The 17,355-nt window shown below is 60.3% G+C and overlaps 1 protein-coding gene across 1 annotated transcript; it reads right to left on the bottom strand.

The window, feature by feature from the left end:
• Positions 1-328: 328 nt before the first annotated feature.
• Positions 329-16,921, bottom strand: VWCE (von Willebrand factor C and EGF domains). The gene is given in 21 exon segments (XM_030560883.1): positions 329-2,443; positions 2,445-2,830; positions 3,469-3,559; positions 4,553-4,635; positions 5,712-5,802; positions 7,062-7,144; positions 7,555-7,651; positions 7,966-8,051; positions 8,342-8,459; positions 8,851-8,936; positions 9,428-9,515; positions 9,947-10,029; positions 10,330-10,423; positions 10,505-10,908; positions 11,266-11,394; positions 12,886-13,002; positions 13,138-13,254; positions 13,843-13,971; positions 15,058-15,147; positions 15,652-15,746; positions 16,753-16,921. Coding segments are annotated over 21 exon segments (2,829 nt in total). The 5' UTR covers positions 16,863-16,921; the 3' UTR covers positions 329-2,191.
• Between the last annotated feature and the right edge of the window lie 434 nt (positions 16,922-17,355).

Genomic DNA, 17,355 nt, shown 5'->3' with positions numbered 1-17,355 from the left:
CCCTGATCACCACCCCCCCCCGAACCTCTGCCCCCTCATCCACAGAACTTCCTGCCCCTTAGCCAACCCCCTTGGCCCCTTATCCCCGGCTCCCCCCTCACCCGGAGCCTCAGCGCATCCAGGAGCTTCCCTGGACAGCTGCGCCGTGGCTCCGGCGGGGCCCCTGGGTTCCGTCCTGCTCAGAGCCGCGTGGTAAGGGGATGGGGCTGCAAGCTCCACGCCAAGCGGAGAGAGCTGAGCTCAGCCTGGAGCTCGCAGCCCCGCCTCCTGACCACGTGGCTGTGAGCGGGGAAGGGCTCGGGCCCCACCCCCTGACCACACAGCTCTGAGTGGGGCGGAGCTCAGGGGCACCGCCGGAGCCACGCTGCAGCTGTCGAGGGACACTGCTGAATGCGCTGAGGCTCTGAGACAGGGGCGGAGACGGGGTTGGGTGGGACTGAGAAGGCCATTCTCGTGGGGGCCCCTGCGGAGCCTGGGGCCTGGGGCAAATTGCCCCACTTGCCCCCCTCTGGACGGCCATGGTGACGGGGGCTTGGCCTGTGACTGGGGCTCCTAGATACCATCACAATACAAATAAATAATAAATTACCCCATCCTGTGACCTGGGGTCTTGCCAGGACTGGAGTTGGAACTAGGCTGGAGATAGGGCCCAGAAGGGGAAATCGAGGTGCGGCAAGTCCAGTGGGGGTTCGGATCTCCATGTGCAACTGATTACCAGTTTTGGCCCAAAGTTCAGACATGTGAGCCCAAATCCTACATTTGTGCAGGCAGAGGGAAGGCACAGGTGCCCGAGGGTGGCGGCCACAGCCCCAGGTGCCCGTCTGCATGGGCAAAGAAGAGGAGACTTGCCTGTTCCACTCAGAACATAAGCAGCTGCTTCTGGAAGCCAGGGGCTGATGGTCAGGTTGGATTCTGTTTAAGGGCGTCCCTGAGGAAATATTTCAGCCTGTGTTGACACCAAGTGGCGACAGCTGGTATTACACGCTAAGTGAAATGACTTTAGTCGGGGACGCTGGCTTGACAGGCCTGGGATCTGGAGTCCTTCACCAATCGCAGAGGAATGAGCAAAGTCTATGTGAGCTCCCCATGCACTGGGGAAAAACCTTGTCTAAGGCTGAGATCGTTCCTCCCAGACCACATAGAAGATACCTGCTCCCAGCCACGGGTCCTGCAGGGACCCATCCTCTCCCCCGTCATAGCCAGGAGCTGAGTGAAGTTGCTTGGGGAGAACAAACTGGCAATAGGCTCCCCGCTCTACGTCCCCTTCATATCAGACACCTGCAGCCCCTCCCCTGCTGAGATCAGCCATTGCACAAATTGCCAAATCCAGGATTGGCTGAGGAGATGGTGGTAGGAGAGGAAGAACCTGCCACCTCCAGGCCATCACCCCACCATTAAGGGTATCAGCCCTAGGGTTGCTGAGCCCACCCAGTTCGCACTCGTCCCCATGGCCAGAGCCAGCTGTAGGTGGCAGCAGGGAATGCTGGGATTAGTAGGGAAAACTTTATTACTATTCACTGTAGAATGGGCAGGCTGGCCCTGATAGGTGATCAGATACCTGTCCATCAGGGGGAGCTTGGGAAAGCCTTCCAGCTGCCACAAGGAATCTAGAGTGGGAACTGCAAATGGCCAGGGGATCCGGATGCCCAATTGGGAACTGAGTGTTCAAATTCCTTAGGAAGTTTTGAAATCTCAGCTCTAAGGTTTAAACACGAGTCTTCAAGAAATGTCGGGAGATCTCAGGGCTGGATCCAGGGGCCTGGCTGAGGCAGGGACCACCCCAAAGAGTGGGGTGATTCACCTGTCTCAGGAGCCCTGCACAGAGATCATCCTTTGGGACCAGGTGGGCGTGTCCCACCCGATGCAGGCAGCTGGGCATGCTCTTGACCCTTCCCCATCTCCTCTCACACTTTGGTTGTAAGGAGGCTGGCAGCTCGCGTATGCCTGGAAAATCCTGAGTCACAGTATCTCAGCTAGGCACCATGTCCTCCCAGAGCATCATGGCATCCCTCATCTCCTGGGATTGCTCAGGCAGCCAGGCCGCGGCCAAAGCGCCTCCTCCCCAACTGCGGGGTGCAGAGCCACCCACACTTTGCCCCTTCTGAGGCATCTGCTGTCCAGCGGGATCCGGGGAGGGAGCAGGCGAGGCATGGACATGGGAAGAGGCAGTGGTTCTTACCATACATGCCGCTCAGAACAACGTGATGCCTCCTTTCCCTCCCCGACCCTGTTCAATCAAGCTCATCTCTCCTGCCAGCTTCCTCCTCCTCCTCATGCTGCAGCAACAGGCCTGGCACTCCCCATCCCCTCGGCGACGGGCACTACACAGCTGGCCAGCCAGGCGTGCTCTCCTCACGGGAGCGTGGCTCCATTCCCTCTGATGGGAGCGCAGAATGCTTCTGAGGAGCAGGGACCAAGCCAGCACTGGGGATGAGGGTCCAGGGGGCAGTTCTGGGCCCTGCAGGGGTGGGTGCAGGGGGCTGATCGGGGCTTGGAACTGCAGTCACTGGCCCAGAGGTTTCTATCAGAACGGTTGGGTGCAGAGAAGCCTCTAAGGGAGTCACACGGGATCCCAAGGACCCTGGCCCAGCTGGAGGGGGCCCAGCCATGTTCACGGGCCCAGTGTCCGAGCGGGGCATGTTCCTTGCTGCGAGGAGCTGGCGCTCTGGGCTGGGAGAAGTAGGAGCTAGGGAACTGGGGCAGAGGCGGCAGTCACTAGCCCTGGGCTGGTCTATGGAGTTCTCTCTGGGATTGCGGGATGGGAATTTCCGAGCCTCTGCGTCGTCTGCGTGGACAGGGACAGGACTGCCCTCCAGAGGGACTGCGGCGTCTGCGGTTAATGGAGACAGGGACATTGTTAGCGTCTTCCCCCAGGGCTGTGGTACACCTATCCGGGGGCATGGGGCCCATGGCGGGGCCAGAGCGCTGTACGGCAAGGGCCTGAGATTAGGGAGCCCCAGGAACCCAAGCACAAAGCCTGCATGCCTGCTCCACAGCCTGGCACTGTGCTCCCCTACACGAGCCCCTCAGGCGGGGATGGGGGGCTTGTCCTACAGGGCTACCTTAACCCCGGGGGCTCTCCCACCCCAGACAGTGGCACCCAGTTACAGCCTCACCTGGAGGCGCTGCAGTGACGGACATGATGTCACATCCCAGGCCCCTGCGGGCAGGAGGTGCCAAAGGTGCCCATGCATCAGGTCTGCTCTCCGTGCCCCTCTAGTGGCCTTTCCACACACAGGAGCTTCTGAGTCAGCTCTTGTCGCTGCCGCACGAAGGGGCCTACTCCATAGCTCAGGCAGCGGAGGATCAATTTTCCACTCCAGCCCTCCTGGCTTCGGTCCATGACAGCGACCTGTTCAGGGTCATTGCCACAAGGGCAAAGCTCCTTCTGTAGGCGGGGGAGAGGGAAGAGCCCGTGCCAACCCCAAGGGCACAGGAACGGGGAGGCCAGGTGTGCAGGACTATTACCATGACAGGCAGGGCAGCAGGCAGCCGGGAGCACCGACAGCTCAGTGCAGGAGCGGGCGCAGGGCCTCCTCTCGCAGCTCACCTCCCCCAACTGAGAGAGGGGGAAAAGAAAGGGATGAGACACGACAGCCTGTGAGCACCCACATTGTCTATCTCTCTGCTGGGCCGGGACAAACAACCCCAATCCGTGGGGACAGCAGGGAGCCTGCCAGCTCCTCCACACACCCAGCAACCCACTGGCTTTTCCTTCTGTCATGCCCAGGTCCACTGGACCCTTCTCCAAAGCAAAGGCCTGCGGCACTACAGGAGCCAAAGGGGAACTCCCAGCATCCCCTCCAGGCCCCATCGCTTCCCCGGAGGACAGTTCCCAGTGTCCCCTGAGCCCATATCGCACCAGCCCCCGGAGGACAGTTCCCAGCATCTCCTTGGCCCATATCACATCAGCCCCCCAGAGGGCAGCTCCCATTGTCCCCTCGGCCCATATCACACCAGCCCCCCAGAGTGCAGCTCCCATTGTCCCCTCAGCCCATATCACACCAGCCCCCCGGAGGCAGGGGTGGCTCCAGACCCCAGCACACCAAGCACGTACTTGGGGTGGCAAGCCATGGGGGGCGCTCTGCCAGTCGCCGAGAGGGCAGCAGGCAGCTCCGGTGGACCTCCTGCAGGTGTGCCTGCAGAGGGTCTGCTGGTCCTGCGCGGCTTCGGTGGAGCTGCGGGACCAACGGACCCTCCGCAGGCATGCCTGCGGGAGGTCCACCAGAGCCGTGGCACCGGCGACCGGCAGAGCGCCTCCCGTGGCATGCAGACCTGCTTGGGGCGGCAAAATGTCTAGAGCCGCCCCTGCCCAGAGGGCAGTTCCCAGCATCCCCTCGGCCCATATTGCACCAGCCCCCCGGAGGGCAGTTCCCAGCGGGACTCAGCGTCTCCTCACACCAGCCCCTGGAGGCCCCACAGGATAGACACTCATGGCAACACAGTCCATGGGACTCTTGGCTGATGCTGAGGGATGCCCATTCCCATCCTTCCCCCAGTCACCGCAGAACAATCCCTTTCATCTCCCTCCCCTCCGAGGGGCACAGCTCACCTGGCAAGTGCAGTGAATGCAGGGCTCACTCTCCGGTATGAACGTCTGTCCGTTCACCACCTTCCTGCCTTCGTAGTTACAATCTGCAGGGGACAGACCCCAGCCAGGGGGAGAGACAAGCTTTAACATTACAGTAACTGTATAGAGATTGGATGTGATAGTAACCCACAGACAGAGCAAAAGAAGCAGGGAGACAGTGTGGCCAAGTAGATAGAGCACAGAGCTGGGAGTCAGGATACCTGGGTTCTACTCTTGCTTCTTCTGGGTGACCTTGGGTAAGTCACTTCCCTACTCCGTGCCTCAGTTTCTCTTCCTGCCCTTTATTTGCCTTGTCTATTTAGGGATAGTTCCTGCCCTGAAGAGGTTGCTGTGTGTATGTACAGTGCCTAGCACAATGGGGCTAGGGTCTCCAGGCACTGCTGTAACCCAAACAACAACAGAAGAATCATTCCACCCAACACTGACATGCAGCCACCTCTGAGGCAAGAATGCTGCACGTGTTTAGCAGCCCATGACCATGCTGCACAAGAGAGTGTAGGACAGGAAGAGAAGCTGAATGTTGTACCTAATTCACACTGCTTGGGGACTTACCAAATGGCAACACCCTGAACCTCACTAAAGTGTAAAGGAGTTTTCATGACCACAAGTGATTAGGGCCTTCATCTTACAACTCACCCACAAGAAAGCATATCCGACTGCACAGTCCCCCTGGCACTGCACTGGGACACTGGGATCAGTGCTGACTGTAAGAGGAGAATACCCCATATCGAGCCTCCCTAATGCACTGGGAAAGCCTTCCACTGAGTAACCTACCCCACTCCCTGCAGCACAACACCCCACGTGGCTCCCTCCAGCACAGATCCTGGCACTCTGGGTCAGTCCTAACTGTGAGAAGAAAGCACCCTCTACTGAGCCCCCACGCCACCCTCAGCAGCACAGCACTCCTAGCACTGCATAGGGGCCAGGAATGACCCAGAGAGGAGCTATCTGGACTGAGCCCCCCAAGGCCCCTCCCTGCAGCCTGTGAGGTCTCCCATCCCAGTACTGACCACACCAGACCCTCTTCCCCTGCTGGTGAGATCAGAGGTGGTCAAAGCCCACAGTGGTTTGGAAGCAGCCTGGGAAGAACTCTGGGGCTCGCCAGGGCTGTGGCACTTACCATAGCAGACAGGGCAGCATTCTCCCTCTGGGTGAAATGGATACATACAGAAGATGATACAGTCCACAGGGGAACAAGCCACAGAGCCCAGCTGTAGGACACAGACCAGCAACACTAGGACTTTACCTTAGCAGCAACACAAGATAGGCAGGTGACTAGGAGACTACGACTGGCAGGAGACACAGTGGGTTACGCCTATGGCCTATAGCTGATGGGAAATTCTCCTTTGAAACAGCTTTTCAACAGGAAATAGAGTTTTCAACAAAATGAAATGTTTTGTAAGAAGTGTCTGCTTTCCATGGGAAATGTCCATTTTTCGTCCAGAAAAACAAATCCCCAAAACCCATAATATTTTGATTAGAAACTGCTCTTGCATTGACCCATGGGAGCTTTAGTTCAATTGCTCTATGTCCCCATTCTTCTCTATGGGCTGGACTCCCTGCCTAGACTACATCTCCCATGATGCAACTGCCTCCCCTGGTGCATGGGAGATGTAGTCCAACTAGGGAGCCCAGCCCATAGAGGAGCCTGGGAGTATGAGGCAACTGAACTACAATTCCCATGATGCACAGTGACCATTTTTAATAGAAAAAAGAACAGGAGTACTTGTGGCACCTTAGAGACTAACAAATTTATTTGAGCATAAGCTTTTGGATGCATTTGATGAAGTGGGCTGTAGCCCATGAAAGTTTATGCTCAAATAAATTTGTTAGTCTCTAAGGTGCCACAAGTACTCCTGTTCTTTTTGCAGATACAGACTAACACATCTGCTACTCTGAAACCGTTTTTAATTGAAACATTTCTGGTTTCCAGTTTCCACTGAAAAATTGAAGTTTTCTGCATAAAATTTAGAAGAAAACATTTTTTCCTCATTTTTGCTGACATTTTCTGCAGAGGAAAATCCCCCATTTGTCAACCTGGGGAGAGCAAGCCAGACTCCCTCTGCTCCAGACCCACAGCATCCAGCCAGCCACCCTCTTCACATCCTAAGCTATCCAGGGAAGACGATCAGCAGGACTCTCCAAGGACAGTGGCAGCAACAGTAGGATGATTGAGTTCCAGGACAGTGCCTGACCTCAAACCTGTCTTCACCTCATTTTCCCCACAGATGACAATCCCCATGGCACCTTGCACTCACAGCCTCACCCCACTAGACTCTTCTTCCCTGGTCCAGGGACCTTGGTGCCTGCTTCCATATTCTGCGTATTATACCCATCTGGAGCAGCCCTGGGCCTCAAGTTGAAGGTGCAGCCCCAGGCTGGATAAAACCCCTTGGCTTAGACCATTTGGTCTAAAGTACTGGAGAGGCCTTACCTACAGACATGCTTGGAGGGAAGGTGAAGCCCTTACCAGGCAGATGCAGCTGAGGCAGGGATCTAGAGCGGAAGGGAAGGTGTCGTTGTTGTAGAAGATCCTTCCCATGTAGGTGCAGCCTTCAGGGAAGAGAGAGAAGGAAAGGCACAGTCATGGTACCTCCCACCAGAAAGTCAACTCCCTCCCGGGGGTCCAGGGCACACCTGGCAGATTGGAGAGACCAAGAACAGGAACAGAGCCTGTGTGGGACACACCCAGAGCCCTCTCCACCAGAATGGCTCAAGGGATGGAGGGAAAGCCATTCACAGCTGGGTCGCTGGTTCAAAGTCAGCCCCACGCTGGTGATGACCAAAAGCTGTTCCTGTCTGACGGCTGCTTGGCCTATAGGAGGAGCACTCAGTGGCCTGGCTGACGTCTGTCTGAGCAGAGAGGACGAGGGCTGGCTGGGCCATGGAGGGGGAGCTACTCTGTTCCTGGGCTTCTCACTGCAGATGGTGGCTCCCTGGGAGGGGACCCCAGGCCTGGTTACCTGCTGAGCAGTCTGGGCAGCACTGGCCAGGGATTTGAATAGGGTGAGGACATGTCTCCAAACAGTCTGTCCTCTTGCAGCTCACCGAGCCATCTGCCTACAAGAGAGAAGCACTTGACAGAAACTCATGGCACATACGGCCTGGCCGACTGCCCCCCACAATCAGCCCTGGCCCATCGATGCTGTGTGCTGCCACAGTCCACCCAGCGGGGGCCTGCACTTCAGTACCAAGTGAGCATGCACCAGCAGAGAGCTGTGGGGTCCTTCTGGAGGGTTCAATATCCATAAGGCGCAGCGCTCGGCCCCCAGTCCCAGCCAGGGAAAGCTAGTGCAGGGCACAGGGCAGAGGGGGGGACGCTGCATGCTGCGAGGACAGGTAAGGAGAGTGAAATAGAGCAGGTTCTCATTCACCTGGCAGATGCATAACTCACAGGGATCACCTGGAGACCAAATCTGTCCGATTGGAAATTCTACCCCATTGTCATCCACGAAGCAACCTGGCCAGGGAGAGAGAGCAAGAGCTTCAGAGCTGGGCTGGGGCCGACGGGCGAGGAGGGGAGCAGAGAGGAGCGGCAGAGAGCCCAGTGGGCACAGCCTGAGAGGTGAGGGGCCCTGGACAGATGAGAAGGCCTGGCACTGTGGGTAATAGACATACACACAGACAGAACGCTAGACCTACCCACCCATCACACACACACCTTGCCCATGACAAAAACAACCTGCGTGTCACACACAAAGGCCCCTGCCCATCGCACACACATGCATACGCCCCTACACAGGCTCTCACCTGACAGTGGTGCAGGCTCCCGGCAGGAGAAGCAGCACTGCCCCGGGGCCAGCAGCCAGTCCTGGCGGGGACATGCCAGCTCGGGACAGGGGGCGAAGGAGCACTCCACCTCACCACTCTGGGAAAGAGATGTGTCGCACACAAGCTGGCAGGAAAAGGGGGGAGGGTGGTGCCCCACGTTTCCTTCCTCCCGCTTCTCATCCTCACTGCACCGCAGAGCCTGCCAGAGCTTTCCTGCAGAGGGCTCCAACTGAGGCAGCCTGGCCTCAGCCCTCACTCCCTTTCCACATCCCCACCACGGGCTCTTATGAGAAGGTGCCCTCTCCCTGCTAGCCCCCCATGCTCCTACCCTGGCCTGGTCATCCCCACAGGCCATGCCTTTCCCTGGCACCTAGGTCTGGGGTGGAGCACCCCTTTCCCTCTGCGATGCGTGAGCAGGCACTGACCCCAGGTGGTGAGGACCCCCCTGCACTGTGCTAGGGAGCCCAGGACAGGGAGCTGAGGCCTACCCGGCAGATGCAGGTGGTGCACTTGTCTCCGTCCAAGCTGAACTCAGCTCCGTGCATGTATGTGCGCCCATGGAAATTGCATGTGGCTGAGGAGGTAGGGGGAAAGAGGTGGTTGGTACCGGGATGGCAAGAAACATGGCCAACCAGAGCCATCACACAATGGGACCCAGGCTTCTCAAACAGGCCCCCTGGGTGCAAGTCTCCAAGTGCCTCAGACCAACCCGCCCACCTCAGGGGTCACACTCCCCATTTCTAGGCAAGGAAACTGAGACACAGTGAGCTTAAGCAACTTGCTCAAGTTCCCCCAGCTGGGTAGAGAACCCAGGAGGCCAGACTTGTCATCCCCATCCTCTGACCACTAGGCTATGTGCCTCACCACTGACCACACACTCTCTGTGTAGTCATTGCTATCTCATCACTGAAGCAGTTGCTGGGCTCCACCTCCCCAAATCCTCCTCCTATCTGATCTACAAGACCCATTGGCCCAGCTGACAGGGAACCCCTTTTGCACCAGGAACTCCACAGAGCCTCCAGAACTGGGGGGTCAAAGGACCAACGCGGCTGCTGAGGGACCCACCTGGCTGGCAGGAGCAGCAGTTGGTCTGGGCAGGGCTGGGGCAGGGGCCTGGAGGGCACTCAGGGGAGATGCAGGACACATTGCCAGCCTGGAAGAGAGAGAAACCAAAAGGAAAACCAGGCACAGATCCAGGGCCCCGTGCCACAGGGCAACTCTTCCCTCCTCTGGGTGCTCATTTAAACCCATGTCCAACCCCCCAAGGAGGGGGCCATGTTACCATGTCTGATCCCCTCGCCAAGGGGCCACGTCTCTGCCCCTGACCCACCAGCTGAGTGGCTATGTCTCTGTCCCTGAACCCCCAGCTGAGGGGCCATGTCACCATGGCCACCACCTCTAATCAGTCACCTGGACAGTGACCTCAGTAAGCCTCTGGCTCCCCACTACCCTGGGCACCGGGAGTTCCGGGACAGGGAAGAAATTCCTTGGGGAATCCCCTCCAGCCCAGTCTGGGTAACAAGCCCACATCATTCCTCAGAGACCCCAGAGGTGCTTGGATCCCCTAGCCAGTGTCATGCTCACCAGGCACATGCAGACTGTGCAATTTCCATCAGCCACAGAGAAAACATCCCCCTCAGCCCAGGCGACCCCTTCATGCCAACAGCCTGTGAGAGACGGGAAAGAAAGGGCAGCGTGAGGCTACTGGGCACAGGCCTGGGCTCACCGCTCCGCTTGGGGAAGACATCATGAGCCTTCCCACCATTCCCTCAGGGCCACAGCTGAGCTGGGCACCCACACAGACCGCCAAGAAGCAGCTGTACAGCCCAGCCAGCTGGGCACCACCCAGGCTGGGAAACAACCCACACCTGGGACAGGAACCAGCAGGGACTGAACCATCCAGGCTCCGGTGACCCCAACGGACCCTGTGGGCCTGAGCCAGAAAGACTAGGGGGTGCGAGTCTCACCTGTGCAGCTGGGGCAGCACCCCCCATCCTTCGGGGGCAGCGGATGGGAACAGGCAATCCTGCAGCTCTCTGCCTCACACACCACTTGGCCCCCCTGCAATGGGACAGGCCAGTTAGTGGGGGACTGTCCAGAGCGCAGCCAGGGGAGCCAGGGACCCAGTGGGAGGGTACGTACCTCGCAGGCACAGTGCAGGCACCCAGGCTCCGTCCAATGGCTGCTGTGCTCCCGCGGTGCCCCCTGGTGCCAGCAGAGGGGAGGCGAGGTAGCAAAGGCAGGCAGCAGAGAAGCAGAGGGAATCGGCGAGGGCAATGGGACTTCCCCTTGGAGCAGCGATGGCGACAGTGGGGAGAATGCGCCAGGAGCAGCGGTGGCAGCCGGGAGCAAGGGGGATATGGGTGGTGGGGCAGTCAGCAAGGAAGGGGGCCGGGGGCTGGGGTCGGGGCCAGGGGCTTGTGATGGAGGGGAGGCCCTGGGAGCTAGCAGGGGTCCCCCAGAGTCAGGAGGGAGCAGCAGCAGAGTTGGGGGGTGCTGCAGGGACTGCAGGATGGGAGATGGGGCCGGGATGGTTTTCAGGAAGCCTGGAAGAAAACACAACACGAAGCTCTTTGGGGAGAGCCGGGGCAGCAAGGTGGGGACTGAGGGACTGGTGCAGGACATGCTCAGAGTACATTACTAGGCCCAGGGATGCCAGCTCTGCCTGTGCTGCAGGGCACAGAACCCAGCTCTCCAGACCCACAGCCCCTGTCATGGAGAACCTCTCCACGCCGTGAGTTGTGACCCCAACTCCCTCTCCATTCTGTCAATGGGAAGAGCCCCCTCCCCACAGCACAGAATGGGGGCGGGAGCCAACCCCAACCCTAATGCTCTCCACAATAGGGGATCATGGGTAGGCCTGCGCCCCCCCCAACAGGCGGGAGAGTGGGGCCCACTCTTACCTTCGCAGGACACCCTGTCCCTGCTGAGCCGGTAGCCAGGGTGGCAGGTGCACAGGAAGCTGCCTGGTGTGTTGTGGCAGGCGTGCTGGCACGGGCGCCTCTCGCTGGGCCGGCGGCACTCGTTCACATCTGGGGGTGGCAAAGCCAGGCATCAGTGCCCGGCAGCAGCACCAGCTGCAAGGGAGGGCAGGGGACCCGAGGACTGTCCTTACTCACTGGGTCTGGGCAGGAGCCAGGTAGGCCCTTCCCCACGCAGGTTGGGACTGGGGAGATGGCCAGGCCTGGGCATTCACCACCAGCCCAGCCTGTCTGCCCACTAACCAGGGGCCCACAAAGACAGGCGCCCCAGCGCCACATGCCGATATCTCAGGCCCATCTGGGGATGGCCCTCAGCCAGGCCAAGGGGCAGTCAGCCTAGGGTAACTCCAGAGACTGACAGCAAGGGGCACCTCTCAATGGATCTCAGGGGAAGGAAAGGCCTTTTCTGATCCATTTTGGAGCTACCCCAGCTCTGAAAAGGCACCATGAAGGGATTCACACTGTGAGCTCCATGGGGCAGGATCCATCTCCTTGCTCTGGGTCTGCCCTGCCCCCAGCTCCACAAAAGCCTGGTCTAGGAGTTGGGCTGCTCACTGCTGCCACGACACAAATCAGCAATAATAGATGACCCCACAGCTTCATCCCTCTCCCCACATGCAGCAGGGTGAACTGGGTGGGACCACACTCAAGTCGCTGCAGTGATACAGGGCTGCACAGCAGGGAGCGGGAGGGGAATAGGCATGGGGGCCCCCCTGCTGGGTTCACTAAAGAGGGAGACAGGGAGACCTTAACTGCCAGGGTCCCCTCCAGGGGCAGCTCCAGGCCCCAGCAGGCCAAGCGCGTGCTTGGGGCGACAAGCCGTGGGGGGCACTCTGTCGGCACTGCGAGGGTGGCAGGCAGGCTTCCTCTGGCGGCTTGCCTGTGGAGGAACTGCTGGTCCCGCGGCTTTGGTGGACCTTCCGCAGGCGTGCCTGCGGAGGGTCCGCTGGTCCCGCAACTTCAGAGGACCTCCCGCAGGCACGCCTGCAGGAGGTCCGCCAAAGCCACGGGACCAGCGGACCCTCCACAGGCAAACCGCCGAAGGCAGCCTGCCTGCTGTGCTTGGGATGGCAAAATCCCTAGAGCCGCCCCTGGTCCCCTCTTCTATATCAGGGAGAAGCCAAAACAATCTCAGCCCAGGGGCCATTTTCCCCTTTGCCCCTGAAAGCTCTCACCTCATGGGGCTGGGCTGAACATCTGCTCAGCTCCAATGGCTGCTACCTACTGGCCCCAGTACACCGAGGGCCTGATCTTCGCTCTGGCCACTGAGCCCTTCCATTCCTGGGTTCTTTGCCATGGCCATGAGGAAGCCCCTTCACCCCTCAGTGTTTCAGCTGCCCCATTGGTGGCAGAGTGGGGATACTAGCACTCAGCTCTTCCCCTGGGCTGGGGGAGTATCACTGACTGGGCAGCACTCTGGAACCAAAGCCTTACTGGAGGCGGGGGAGTCTAAGAAGGGGCAGGGCTGGGTGGGGAGGGAAGAGTGGCTTCTCAAGAGCGATGGGGAGGGCCAGATCAGCAGGAGAAGTGGGAGGCGCTCACCCAGGCAGGAATGCTGATTGCCATGCAGGTGGTAGCCGGGGCGACAGAAGCACCGGTAGCTGCCGATGCTGTTCTTGCATCGGTGCTGGCATGGAGTGGCCAGACACTCGTCCGTATCTGGAAGAGGAAAGGATGAGATGGCCGCTCCCCACAACTCCCCAGAGCTCCCACTACCCTCCCTACACCCACCACCACCCACCCACCCCTTTCTCTCTGAACCCTCGTTCTGCACCCTCAGGCCCAGGGACTCACCCTGGCAGCTGTGCCGGTCAGCGGAAAGCCGCATGCCTGGGCCGCACTCACACACAAAGCCTCCCTCGGTGTTGACGCACAGCCCCTCACAGGATGCGCTCAGGCACTCGTCGATGTCTAAGAGAGAGACAGGGCCACGTGGCAGCAGGTCCAGGGAGGAGCGGGCACCCAGCCACTCCCATGGACACACATGCACAGCCAGCCCTGTTTACAGCTGAGGGAACATGGGTACCCCAGCGGGGATGCTAAGAGAGCCCATAGATCAGCTGTAAGGAGAAAGTGGCACTCCTGTCCCAGCCAGCAGATCCAGCCTTTCCTGGGGAGAATCAGCCAGAGATGGAGGAGCTCTCTAGGCGAGGCACTCATGCCTGTGGCTGGATCATCGTCAGCAGGGACTGAACTTGGGATCAATGGATAGGGCAAGCCTCTAATGCTGGAGTGAAAACACCCAGCTCTGCTAGCCAAGATTAAAGAAGGCTTATCCACCTCTGTCTGTGGCCCAGTCACCACACCCCAAGTGGGTGCAGGTCACCCTCTGCCACCCTGGCATCCTGTGTGTGGCTGCATCGCTGCCCATGCCCAGCCGGCACTCAGACCCCTCTTCTCACAGCCCTTTGGAGCTCTGCTGCTTCAGTGACCCTGGCTGCCACAGGTCTGGGCTCTGATTGGGGGTCAGCCCAACACTAGGTGCCTGTGAGTGCTCACCTGTACAGCGCACACCATTGGCCATCTCCACCATGGAGAAACCCAGCGGGCAGACACGGGCCACCTCCTGGCAGCCGCCATGGTTACAAGTGAGGTCACAGCCGTACTCCCCGCAGGCACTAGGAGGATCTGAAACACATACGGCAGCAGGCTGACGGGCCAGTCAGAATTGCGGGGGCAGCAGAGATCCAGGGAGGAGAGAGCAAAATTGCAGCATGAGGGTCACTGGGCACAGGGAGCTCCAATGCCACCCTGTTTGCCTTGGCTCATTGAGACAGGAACCGCAATTGGAGCAGGGTTTGGCAACTGCCCTGGGAGCCGATTGCCTGCAGTACATACTGAGAACACTGGCGCAGGAACCCACCGACACAGCCACGCCACCACCTTGCCGGGTCACGGCCTCCCAGTGCCCAGGGTTGGCTCTAGGGATTTTGCCACCCCAAGCACGCTGGCCTTGCGGCTTCAGTGGACCTCCAGCAGGCATGCCTGCAGGAGGTCCTCCGAAGCCGCGGGACCAGCGGACCCTCTGCAGGCAAACCGCTGGAGGCAGCCTGTCTGCCGCCCTCGCAGAGCGCCCCCTGTGGCTTGCCGCCCCAAGCATGCACTTGGCGTGCTGGGGCCTGGAGCCACCCCTGCCAGCGCCACTCCAAGGCCCCCCGCTACTCCCACCAAATAGTGCTTTGTGGAGTCAGACCCTCTCCAGCTTTTGGGACCCAGCCCACATTCCGTCGCTGGAAATGGGCAGCCCTGGGCTCTGATTCCTAAGGGGAGCTGGGCAGTGCAGCCTGGCAGCAGGGTTGGATATTAGGAAAAACTTTTTCACTAGGAGGGTGGTGAAGCATTGGAATGGGTTACCTAGAGAGGTGGTGGAATCTCCTTCCTTAGAGGTTTTTAAGGTCAGGCTTGACAAAGCCCTGGCTGGGATGATTTAGTTGGGAATTGGTCCTGCCTTGAGCAGGGGGTTGGACTAGATGATCTCCTGAGGTCCCTTCCAACCCTGATATTCTATGATTCTCTGCCCTTGGGACAGGCTAGTCTGTGCCACCATTGCTGCAGCCCCTCACAGACACCATGTTACCACCCAACTGCACAGATGGCTCAGCCTCACAAGGCCTCCCAGCGCCCCAGTTTTAGCCCTTGATAGTGCCCTTCTCCTATGAATGGCTCTGGCTGCAGATAAAGGGCCACAAGCATTCAGCGAAAGGATCTGGTTACCTGGGCAGGTGATGCCCTGCTCTCCATCCCGGCAGGAGCAGACGTTGGGGGCGATGCACCAGCCACTGCCACAGCCGAAGGAGCAGAGTGCTGTGGGAGAGGGGCCGGGAGAGAAGCCAGTCAGGACACAGAGGGACCCCTCGGTGACATCTCCACCCGGGGCAGCAGCTCTTACACACCCAGCCTGGCATGGCCCAGTAGGAAGAGCAGGCAGTGCCTGGAAACAGCCCCTCAATCCCCTACTGGACACTGGCTGCAGAGCCCATGGGAGAGCATTGGCCGCTGGGGGCAGGGGATGGTGGGGATACATGAAGGAAGCAGTTGGGTGGAGGAATTGATCTCTTGGGGAAGAGGTTGAATACAGCCCCCTCTTGGCGATGGGAGGAGGGGCAGGAGCCATGATGGGCATTTCTCTCATGGGTGGCCTGGTCAGCAGTTGCCATTACCACCACCACCGCCCCCTCCCCCCAGATGCCATTGTGCCATGGAGAGGCAGAGTTCCAGGCACATAGGGGGTTAAAAGGGGAGGCACTGTCCATGCTGCAGGTACCAGGTGGTGGTGGTGGTGGGTCATGGAGGGCACAGGATACTCACGCAGAGTGCACTGCCCGCTGGCTGGGGATGGCATCCACCCAGGGCAGCATCCACTCCCAAAGCCAGAGAGGCAAACATGCGGCCCCACACGGTGCCTGGGAAGGAGAGAAACATCAGATTCTCTGGGATGGGGCTTCGGGATGGCGAGAGCGACCCCAGAACAAAGGTGAAGGGGGGATATAGGGAAACATGGGAAGGACCAGCTGCCCCTACCCCTTCTCCTGCTGCAGATGCAAGGACGACCCCTCTGGGCAGAGACTCAACTAAGGCCCCATGGGGTTTAGCACCAGGCAGCAGGATGCAAGGCGTGGGGTTTCTTGGCTTTCCATGTTCCCTTGAGCCCCTGCTTTCCCGAGGCTGCGACTCCACCAGGGCCCACTGGGAGCTGCCTCTAGGAGACCAAGAGTCTGAGCTCTATGCTGGGGAACAGGGTCCTCGGACTGACATCCCCTCTGCTCCCAACAGGAACTGCTGGGGGAAGGGCAGCCCAGGATTCCCTCATCCTTCTCCCTGCCCTGGCAGGGAGCAACAGTGCAGTGACACACACCCCAGAGCAAAACCCTGAAGTGTGACCTGGACAGACAAGCAACGGGGAAAGGCACAGACAGACCCACAGGGAGACAAGACACTGAGAGGGACAGACAGACAGACACACAGGACACGGTGGGGGGGGCGGCATCGCGATCACACATGGACAGACACAGGCAGGAAGACTTAGTGGTTCCACACACAAACACCCGGAGCAAAGGCCAGGAGTGTGCCCCGGACTGACAGACGGATGGGAAGGGCAGAGCCTGGGAGGAAAAGGGCCCGAGCCTTGTACACCCAGGACAGGCGCAGGGCAGCGAGCCCAGAGCCAGGCGCAGCGCTCACACGCTGACACGCCCCGCGCACGGCCACACGCCCAGGGGGCAGCCGGACAGGAGGCACAGTGCACACACAGCGGCGTGCGGGACAGACGGACCCGAGCTCCCCCCTCCCCCGGGGGCGGCGGCACAGACAGACGCAGGCGCTGGGGCCACGCTCCGCTGCCTGGCTTGACCCCCGCGGCACCGGGCGCCTGGGACTTGGCTGCTGGCTGCTGGGGGCTGGGGTCGGTACCTGTCCGCGGCAAAGCTGTGCGGCTTCTTCCTGCCGGGATAGGCGCTGCCCGGGCTGCCCGGGAGGACCAGGGACACACAGGCAGCCCCCAAGAGCAGCCCGGCCAACATGACAGGCGTGGCCCGTCCGGAGCCCCTTCCTTCCTCCCGCCCCGGGCCCTCGCCTCCTCCCCCGGCGGGCTGGGGGCGCCCCACGAGCTGGGGACCCGCGCGCACCGATGCGCCACCCCCAGGGCGCAGCTCTCCGGGGCCCCCAGCAGCGGGCGGTGCGAGCGAGCGCCGGAGCGAGCTTCCCCTCCCCACGGCGGGCAGAGGCACCGCACCGGGGGAGCAGCAGGAGTGGGAGGGTCCAAGCCCAGCCGCCCTGTCGCTGGCAGGCGTGGCGGGGGGAGGCGCAGCACCCCCTCGTCCGCTTTCCCACATCTGGCACGGCTGGCTCCGGCTTCCCCTCCCCCTGGGCCGCTTGCCCAGCCCTGCCTGCACAGGGACCCACCCGAGATACACAGCTTCTGGCCCGGCGCCCGTCGGGGCTGAGCCAGCTAGGTATAGGCTGTGGGGGGAGCGGGCACTGATCGGGCCCCAGGCAGGCGGGGGCCAGGGTGCC

The sequence above is a fragment of the Gopherus evgoodei genome, chromosome 4 (assembly GCF_007399415.2).
Source record: "Gopherus evgoodei ecotype Sinaloan lineage chromosome 4, rGopEvg1_v1.p, whole genome shotgun sequence".
Classification (NCBI taxonomy): domain Eukaryota; kingdom Metazoa; phylum Chordata; order Testudines; family Testudinidae; genus Gopherus; species Gopherus evgoodei.
Note: the sequence above shows the minus strand (reverse complement) of the source record. Positions and strands in the feature narration are given on the sequence as shown.